This window comes from Ostrea edulis, chromosome 10, assembly GCF_947568905.1.
Source record: "Ostrea edulis chromosome 10, xbOstEdul1.1, whole genome shotgun sequence".
Classification (NCBI taxonomy): Eukaryota; Metazoa; Mollusca; class Bivalvia; order Ostreida; family Ostreidae; genus Ostrea; species Ostrea edulis.
Window position 1 is genome coordinate 8475536 of NC_079173.1, and position 10871 is coordinate 8486406.

A 10871-nucleotide genomic window follows, 5' to 3' on the forward strand; every position below is an offset into this window, starting at 1 on the left:
TGAATTATCCATAACTGTAGGTATCAATACACGTATTTTTATTTGAATCTCTCGTTTCGTGTTGTTATAAATAGAACCGCATTCTCATTGGTTCCCACTCTTTTGTGGAAACAATCAGAATGAGCCCAACTTTTATATAGCCACTGATGTCAAGGGTTAGTGCGAGGTAACGAATCAATAACCCTTGACTTGTGAAGATGGTAATACTGTGATAAATAATCTCCTCCACACGAATTAGGATTTCCAGGTTTGCAAAGAAATACTCATTATGTTGTTTAAGAGCTACTAACCCAAGGTGAAGGATTGCCTCGATCTGATTCAATGGAGTTTTCAGATTTATTTTTCAATTAGATATGTCCCTTCCTGGCTACCATAGAAGGAAAATCTTGGCGATTTATGTATCGTAACATCAAAATCGATATTCATTTTAATAAGGTTGGAGTATTTCTGTATAAATATTGGAGTCACCCTTCACTCAACTATCCATCCCGCTAGACGTCATGAGGGCTGTATTGTTGATCTGTCTGTGTCAAGTTATGATCGCCATTGCTGAAGATGGAAACGCAAATGCATATTTAGAGGTAAGATTGAACACATGTATATAGCATATTACCAAATACAATGTGTTTGTATTTTGAAGATCTCGTTGAAGAAAGTTCTGTCTCGTTTCTTGCATTTTTTTTCAAAATTACTATTTACTTATTCGTCTAAATACATGTTAAAGAAAACAATTACAAACTTGGAACGTAAGTGCATTTGTAATTACGAGTAATAAATGGTGTGAATTTCATTGGAATATTGAAATTTATATTTCTACAATAGTGTTCTTAGTTATATCTTTTCGAAAATTTATTTATCATAGCTTTTTTCTCTTTTCTTCCCCCGTGAGGGTTAAAATGTCACAGATGTTGTAGAACGGTAAAAAAAAATCCCTCCCAGCTTAAAGGCTTTAAGCGCCGAGCATAGGCCTAAATTTTTCAGCAATGGTGGTGTCTCCATATGAGTGAAAAAATTCCCAAGAGGGACGCTAAATAATATTCAATCAATCCCCCTCCCCCCCCCCCCCCCCCACCCCCCGATCTTGTGAGAGCGAAACGACCGGGTAATTCCATATTATTTTATTTTATTCAATTTGTTTCTACCAGAGGCTATTTTTTTTTTAAAATCCTCGAATCTTGTTGATTTGAGTAACCTGAAGACATGAATCATAATGAACTTTGAGAGTACAGTGATACAATTTTGTTTTCTGTAATCTTTTCCTCCCATCTAGTGATCTCGAAACCATTTGATAAGTAAAGGAATTTTTGACTGAAAGATTCTACAAGGAGATTCATCTTGTTTTATTTATTTTATTATTCTAAGTCATCGGAATTTAAATAATTTCCTGTTTACTTTTGCTGAAAGATATCGAAATGCTTCCAAAAAGTTACATTTCAACAGTATTTGTATCCGTTTTGTTCTACTAATCAATATTTGGTTATCCAAAATTAGTTGACAAAGAATTGTCTCAATTTTACGGTACATATATGCGGTCGCCGCGTTGGCCGAGAGGTTAGAACATTCGCCCCGCATGCGGAAGGCCCGGGGTTCGAATTCCGGCCGCGACAGGCCTAAGTCGTTAAAACAGGTAGTGACAGTTCCATCGCCAAACGCTCAGCATCAGGTGTGAATTTCACGGGTCCTCGGACATTACCTTAAAAAAGGATGACCCGTGTCACAGTAAGTGTGGCACGTTAAAGAACCCTCACTGCTCAATGGCCGTAAGTGCCGAGCATAGGCTTAAGGTAGCTCCATCCTCATGTTATGGTGACTTATCAATATTAATGGTTAAAAGTGAAAACACTTTATTAATTTCCACTCAATATAGTTTAATTTAATTAATAACCAAAGAAAATGTATATGTTGCCATCGTTTTAAAGATGTCAGACATACAAAAACAGAGGTATACATCAACATCAGAAAATCACACATTTTCGTTAAACAGAATAATAAAAATAAATAAAAACTTGTTGAAATGACAAAATTTGAATATCAAAAGTTTAAAAAAACTGCTAATTCATAAATATGTATAGATTAATTGTGGATATTAGGGAAACCAATGTATAATAGACATCCAGTAGAGGAAATTCCAGCATAGGAGTTATTGCCCTTGTCAACATTTTTAAAATCATAAATAATTGATTATCTATGGAAAATATAAACTTTTTCAGTATCAATAGTTTACCAGATTTTTTATTATATCCAGTGAATAAATTTCCTCAGAAAGATATATTTCTATCAGGCACAAAGTTTAAATTATTCAGATTTTTGCAAAAACCTATGACATCACATGAGGATCGATCGACCTTAAATGTGAAGCCCTTCACCGGTCTTGGTGACGTCTCCATATGAGTGAAAAATTCTCGAGTGAGACGTTAAGCAATATACGATCAATCAATCACGTTAGAAGGATTTGTGCTTAAACTTTTTTGTTTTACAAGATTTAAGCATATCGATGTCACTGTGTGTTTAAAGTTTATTCGATACTGCATTTTAGACATCATTTGCTACTAGTTTAGTGACCTTAGTCAGAGTTTGAAGCAGATCTTTCCTTTCTATGCTGTGTTCCGTTGTTTCCTTTAAAAAGCATTATAAATATGTCAATCACAATATACATTAGTTTAATTGTAATTCAGGCTCACAACGAAGTGCGAAGAACCATCACCCCAAGCGCTGCAAACATGAAGAAACTTGTAAGTTTTTATCAAATTTTTAAATTGTATATGTTACTTACCTCTTTATTATGTATATATATATATATATATATATATATATATATATATATATATATATATTTACATTTTCAACGATTGTCTCTTATATAACACTATCACGAATAATACGTATTTATCACTGTATAAATACATATACGGGGTTAACAGAGGTCACGGCTGTGCGTATGAACATTTGTTAAAAAGTAGGGTACCGGTACTACTTAAATTACTAAAGCAATGCACATATAGCCATCGTTTCCGCTGTTATTAACAAAGTTTAGCAATAGATGAAATCAACACCACAAAATGTGTTACGATTTTATCTGCATTGCCATCAACAATGAACACAGTTCTGTAAAACAGTGTCTAATGTCTTACTGGTGTATGTATAAAATTTCGTCTGTTACACTGACCCCTGGTCACCCTTATGTAAACAATGGCTGAATTTGGCAACTTTGATATGGGTGATGCGGAATTGTACTTTCTGCTAGACTATGCATATTTGTATCACTAGATCTTTCCTTTAAGGCACAAAGGATGGCCGTGGCCGAGTGGTTAGAGCATCGCGCTCACAATCACACAGCCTCTCACCTCTGCCGGCGCGGGTTCGAATCCCGCTCGCGCCGGTAAGTGAGAAAGTTTCCCAGTTTACTTTCGGAAGGTCGGTGGTCTCTTCCCAGGTACATTGTATCTGGGTTCTCTCTTCCACCAATAAAAACTGGGCGCCACCAGATAACTGAAAAATTGTTGAGTGTGGCGAAAAACATCAATAAATAAATCAATCAATCAATCCTTTATGGTACCTCAGAAGTGCATTAAGACCTCACCGCACTGCCTGCGTGCCACAGCACAACTAGGTGCGGTGTGCGTAATTTGCCGATCTCCTTGCATAGATTAATGTTTTAACTACTTGCATGCCAAATTTCAAGTCGCGGGTTCGTAAAATAATAAAGATATACGTCAGCGTTCTCTTGATTTCACCTGTTTATTTTTACTAAGACATTTACTGGTCCAGGTCACGGAGTCGTTTGTCGCCTATGACAGCAGCGAAATTCAGACTAGTGTGGAAGATTTCGGACCTGTCAATTAAAATTTCACATCAATTAGTCGCATGAAAGCATTCAGTGATGGATGTAGAGAGGGATGGATTGCATCCCTCTCTTTGGATTGAACTTATTTTATAATTAAGATACATCCCTTCCCTTGTATTGTAGGATGCCCAGTTAATCATCACTTTGCACTTTGTTAGGAATCAAACAGGATGATGCGTCAGGGTTGATGGAAACCTGATCCTCGTTAATGAAAGTGTCGTTAACTGATCCTCGTGGCTTGTCACAAATCTAAGTGTCTCTTTTCAGTTTCAGTGTCCAAATTCTTCGAAATTTAGTGTCTTTTGGGAAAAGAAATATACTTAATCCCTGTCCCAATTTCACATTACAGTTCAAAGCAGCGCGTTGTACCATAAATGCAGGACTTTTCTATGTAAACACTATAAAAGCCTATCAATGCAATCGAAAGTTGTATCAGATGACGTCATAAGCTACGGGCGCTAACTCACGTCACACCTCAATTATCGATCGCTCAAGTAAAAGTCTGATAGTGCCTTGTAATTCACGCCAAATAATTTTTTGTTTTTATCAAAATTGCCATGGAAATTAATCCATTAGTGTACGGCAGACATTTTTCTGTATAAAACTCAAGATTTAGGAAAATCACGGTACTTGACCTTTAATATATACTGTGGAATCATAACTGTTCGTGGCAATCGGAACTCCTCGAATATCTCGCGCACTCGACATAGATCTCGGATGTAATACGATGGCATCCATGAGCGAATTTGATGCATTGTCAATTGTGACGTCACAGCAATGCATCAAATTCGCTCATGGATGCCATCGTATTACATCCGAGATCTATGTCGAGAGCGCGAGACATTCGAGGAGTTCCGATTGCTGTTCGTGGGTGATTGATGTTCGTGGGTCACTCTTACCTCTCTTAGTGACATCGTATCGCTTACCCACGAAATGAAATGACGTACCCACGAACCAGCAAAATTTTGCTTATCCACGACCATTGGCCCCCCACGAATTAAAATGATTCCACAGTAATACTCACGGACATGGAAGAACTCGAAAATCCCCTCTTTCTTAATGATCTCTCTTTTGATTGATTAAATGATTTTGAATTCCCTTCACCCAATGACGCTTTTTGACAAGTTTGGTTTAAATTAGCCTAATGGTTCTGGTGATGAAGTGAGAATATACTGACTGACCGACAGACAACTGGACGATGAACAGGTAACAAGTGATCAGAAAAACTTATTCGAACTTATACTTGTAGCTCAGGTGAGCTAAAACGATTTTTCCGTTTCATATATTCAGGACTATTTCAGGATTCATAGATTAACCAGGAAAAAGAAATTCGAGACTTTGTTAAGTAAACAGTGTACTTGTAAACTTGTTATTGTAATTATGATAATTTCAGAAAGGCAAAAACGTGAATATGAAATACATGGGGGGGGGGGGGAGCAAAACTTTGCAACTTGCGCTACACGCAATGATCCAGTTTCCCGTCATTTTTAAGTGTACCTCCATCTAACGACAAAATAATGAATTCATTCCTTAATTCACCCCTGCATTGACATAGTATTTTCGTATTCGTTTTGATTTCAGTTCACCAACCATTTCTTTTTTTTTCTGTATTCTTTAAGGTACTCACTACCCTAAAGCATATACTCTGTATGATACCACGTCACAAGATGGCGATTTAAATGTTTTGTGAAATCATTTGTATCGACCAATTGGTTTGCTTACCATCGTAGCTCAGTGGTGAAAGCATTGGGCTGGTGAACCACAGATCTCGAGTTTAAATCCCACCGAATCTTTTGTTCATGAATGTGTTGAAATATTGTTTTTGAAAATCGTGTTTTTATCCAGATTTGTATATATTTTGCCTTTTTGGCATATAAACTTATTGTATATCATCATATCTTTATAATTAATTCTTACTGATTTGATTACCTATTTCTGGGTGTAATTTTTTGTTTAATTTCGCTTTTTAATCCATTTGGACAATTTTAGATTTATTTTTAATCCGTTTCTTTTTCCTTGACAATATTAAAAGCATGATAAATATGTTACAGGTGTGGGACCAGGGCCTGGCCGATATCGCCCGGGACTGGGCGTCGAAATGTGTTATAGAGAACAATCCACATCGTTCCAATGAATCTATGCACGTGGGAGAAAACATCTTACTTGGTAAAAACACACGCTGTGAAATACTTATACCGACCGCTAAGTAACACAGTTGTACACCCTTCTCATTTCTCAGTCGATGAATACACGTATCAATATTAATATCACGTATACACGCCGCGAATTACGTCCCTTTGCGAGGTCAACCGGTTGAAAAACCCACATTTTCCTTCTTTACCTTACCAAATGTAAGAATTTTAGCTAAATATCAAACTTTCATAAAAGTGAATGGGTTGCCCTCCCCGGGGCATTATTTTATTTTACTACAATTGACGGAAAAATAACAAATGTCAAAACTACAGATAAGAAAATTATAAAGGCCAACATAGGGAAATAAGATTTTTAACCGCGAGACAGCGGACAAGGGACGTAACTTGCGCGAAGTAATGTAGTTCAGGGGCGGATCCAGGAATTGCGGTTACGGGGGGCGCCACTTTATTAGGCAGGGGGTCTGGGGACCCGGCCCAGTAGGTCCAGATTTTATAGTGCTTGAAATATGTTTCCTATTTAAGCCATTTGTACTATTTTCTATCTTTTTTAATAAGATGAAATTAGTAAAATGGCGTAAATTTTAAGGGTTTTTGGAAACTCTCCCAATAAAGTAATTAAGAAATCAAAAGATTTTGTCATTTATTTCTCCGAGAGTGGAAGGAATTATTGCTTCTTTTTATCGTTTATTACATTTTCTAAACAAAATACAACGATTTGCCTTAAATTTGAAAATTTTAGGGGGAGGGGGTCGCTTTAAATCTGCCACTGTAGTTTTATCCTTTCTTTTCAGTTCGGGAAGGAAGAGGTGCAGGCCCCACTGCAATGGATATCGTCAGTAAATGGGCGGGGCAGCTTGTGTATTATGACCCGGTGACGTTTCAATGTCTTAAAGGAATACAGTGTTGGATGTACACACAGGTTGGATTCAGTGACAAATATTGTCCTTCATTAAAATAAACCGTGAAATTTACACTACGAAACCTGCTGATTTACGGAATAAAGATCGCGTTTTCTTGTATGTTTCAGGATAACCTCAGAGGTCAAGAAATGTTTGGAAATATAGAAGCCAAGGCTTATATATTTCCAACAAACTTTTGAGACCGAGGAGGTTATCCAGCAACGTCCACGAAAACAAGAACTTTATTTCTATTCTACTACGGCTCAGAAATATACAACCGATCGTTTACCTACATAGCTACGAAATAAGTCACCGTGACGTCATGGCAGTTTCCAAAACCGACTAGGCCTACATGTATTTTGCTGATGAAAATGGGTATACTAGATCTGTTTTGAAAATATTTCAAGTATTTAGTTTGATGTTGACGAATTATATCAACTGCTTTGAATACACAATCCAAGAAAACTACACAAATATGGAAGAGGGTTAATTTGTCTGTGCATCGACATGTTTACATGTGTATCGATCTCAGAATGCAGACGTTTGATTTTCATGTATATTGATTGACAAATACATTTCAGTCATTTATAAATTTGTTTTGCAACATTAGATTTTATGATTTATCGAGTATATTGTTGTATTAGCAAAACATGATGTGCAAGCGAGATGTGCATCAATTTCCTCATAATCAGTAATAACGTATGAATGTATATCGTAGAATAATGACCGCGGTATTCCTTCATCTTTGCAATAACTGGTAGAATTTGTAATCTCTCTCTCTCTCTCTCTCTCTCTCTCTCTCTCTCTCTCTCTCTCTCTATATATATATATATATATATATATATATATATATATATTAGAAGTTGATTCGACACAGTTGTAAATAAATATTGAAAATCAGAATGACACATTCCATAAAAAACAATGATTGTTTTTTATGGAATGTGTCATTCTGATTATATATATATATATATATATATATATATATATATTATTTGTAGATTGTTTGGGCTGAGACAGAGAAACTTGGCTGTGCAGAACACAGGTGCCCTGGAGGAACATTTGTTGTCTGTAACTATGCACCGTATGTTTTGATTTTCACATGATTTTATTTTGTGTTAGGAGGAATTCATCATGAACCAAACGTACATCATTGTCTAGTAATCTGGAACATGTATATCCAAATTCTTCAACCAAATGGAAAACGGAAAATACTCATATCTAGTAATCAGTCATAAAAAAATTTACCTTATTAAACAACACTCTGATTTCAAACACAATAACTTTTGAAATTGAAATAAAAACTATGCTGAAGTTCCTCATTAACAATATCTTCATAGTCTTTGTTGATCAGGTCTTCCCATGGGCACGAATTGTGCTCCTTTGTAAGCTGACCTGTTTTAATTTATACTCTTATGAAGCAGATTTTATTCAAAAACTTCTACGTGAGAATATAATATATCTTGCTGTGGCCTTCAATTCGACGTTTGGATATATTGACAACGTTGAATCTATTAACAATAATTTTCATCCATTATTGATTCGATATATCCCTGTGAACTCGAAATAAAAGACACCTCAGTGTCCTCTACATCTGCCTCATACTCAGATATTTTATTAGATCACATGAGTTTACAGTTTAACTGTAAAATGTGTTTTAATGATTGCCCACCCACCCCCACCCCCCATCCTTCCCTGGTTTGCTAAACTGCATTTTTAAAACTAAATGAAATAAACTTCAAAACTTTCTATTCTGAAATATCGTACGCATTATATATATTTATCGCAATGGTAACCTTTGGAATTAAATCGCAAGAATCAGAATGGTAACCCAATCAAACGAAACTGGATGATACCGTAAATTAAAATGGTATGAAAGTGTAATGTGTCGTGTATAATAATGGTCAACTAATCAAGCGAAACTGCGATGAAATTTAAACTAAGCCAATGAATTGTGTCGTGTATTAGAACACCAAATGAATGAAGCACCTGCAGTGAAATACTTTTGATTGTTTTATCTTGACGAACGAATAATTCTAGTAAAAATGAATACCTTACAAGAACTAAAAGTCAAATAATGTATGGTACATGTATACGAAAGTTAAACGAAAAGGTGAAATTAACGAATACAACTTTTATAAAGAATACAAAATTAAGAGTAGGGAAAACACGGACCTGAACATACCAGAGATGGGTTCAGGTGTCTTTTGATAATTATTTTCATACTTATTTCGTGTGGTATTATTGCATGAAATTGCTTATACAGATAGCGTACATGAAACATCCTCAACAGTCTTTGATTTGCAAATGCACCATGCCCCCTGTTTACGTTATCGGTTAACAAGTAATTTCTATGAGAGGAGGTTCAAAATTCATTTTTGTGGGAAAGGATCCAGTGTCTATTTCTTCGAAAAACTGGCTCCAGATTTAATTTCTGCGGAAGGGGTTCCAGTGTTCATTATATCAAAGGAGGATCTGCCTCCGTTCTGTGGGAGAGGGATTCCAGACTATATCTCTATGGTTGGGTGGGTCCAACCTTTCTCTAAACTTTCATTGTATTCTCAGTGGTGTGCACATTTATAAGATTTATTTCTTCATCAAACACTGATGTACTGCTCATATAGTAATTCGGGATCAGGACTCGCGTACAAACAACTTTACAAGCGCATACCGTCAGACGTGACGCACGAATGTGAACTAGATTTCTAATTATTTTAAAATGATAATTCAGCAGTTTCTATCATATCTTCTTGAGAATGTGAATCTATAATTCTAATATCAAGATTTTCATAATTTTGCTTATGTGATTTGCAGAGGAAGCCATATTAATATGCAACCGTATATCCCTGGGACCCCCTGCAGTCACTGTGCGCACGAATACACGTGTGACAATGGACTTTGCAAAAAAATATTATCAGGCAAGTAGAAATATTATATACATATCCTACCTTAGTAATTTTAATTAGATATATTTGTCACCTTGATAAATCCAGTGGCGGGCTTTTATCGCCAACCATTAACTCAGACTTTGTGACTATTGACCAATATTTTGTTTAATTGACCGATATTTGTGACATTTCACAAAGATTGAGTGATAATTTGACCATGATTGTGTGATTATCAAGCGAAATGTCACAACTATGGCACGAGATTTCAGCGCACTTGCATAAGTAAAAGCATGCACGATTTTTACATTCTCAATATGAGGAGAAATATATATTTATAGAAAGTTATGTAAGATATCACAACTATTTCACTCATTATTAACCATATTCTACATATCTTTTTTTGATCTATGATCAACATTGCGAACGATTATCCTCGGACTTCAGCCTCATGTAATAGCAATCCAGGTTGACCACAACCTTTCGTGAAAATGTTCTAGTCTACAGTCTAAAACTATTTATGATAATAGTACAAAATTCAAGTTGCATAAGTATTTATTACGGCATTCATTAGTAGTAATTCGTTGTGATAGCTTAACAGATAGAACATTTGGGAACTGGATTATTTTCTAAACCATTTCTTTTGCAGTTCCCTAATCTGAACATGATGAATCCAAATATCCGGATTCCAGGAAGAGTAAAGGAATTAGATGATGTGATTTAATTTAATAAAGAGCATCACAACGATAATGATTTGAATTTTCTACGGTTAAAATGAAATTAAAAGCAAAAGAATAATACTGATTCCCGCTCTATCTGGAGGAGACAAGGAAAAAAACCCACAACCGAAACCGACACATCAACGAAACGCAACCGAAATCTCAAGTTTCAATTCACCTAAAATTAGTATGCAAGGAACGGCCTCATAATTGCTGTGAAACGCGTCAGACAGCATTTCACCCAACGACAGCTTGTATTTGCAAATTGCAAGATATAGGGCTTACGGCAGGTGTACCTTTCAACAGGGGATGCTGACCCCACCTCTGGTATATCAAGGGCCCAAGGTTGGGATTTATGATGAAAACAAGAA

General features: G+C 35.8%; 1 protein-coding gene across 1 annotated transcript; it reads left to right on the forward strand.

Annotated features, from left to right (window-relative positions):
- The first annotated feature begins 390 nt into the window (after window positions 1-390).
- On the forward strand, window positions 391-10525 carry LOC125666310 (GLIPR1-like protein 1). Its single transcript, XM_048899486.2, has 7 exons — window positions 391-581; window positions 2676-2732; window positions 5896-6010; window positions 6789-6916; window positions 7898-7980; window positions 9711-9814; window positions 10431-10525. Exons 1-7 carry the CDS (start codon window positions 501-503, stop codon window positions 10436-10438), a joined length of 576 nt encoding a protein of 191 aa, XP_048755443.2. The 5' UTR covers window positions 391-500; the 3' UTR covers window positions 10439-10525.
- The last annotated feature ends 346 nt before the right edge of the window (window positions 10526-10871 follow it).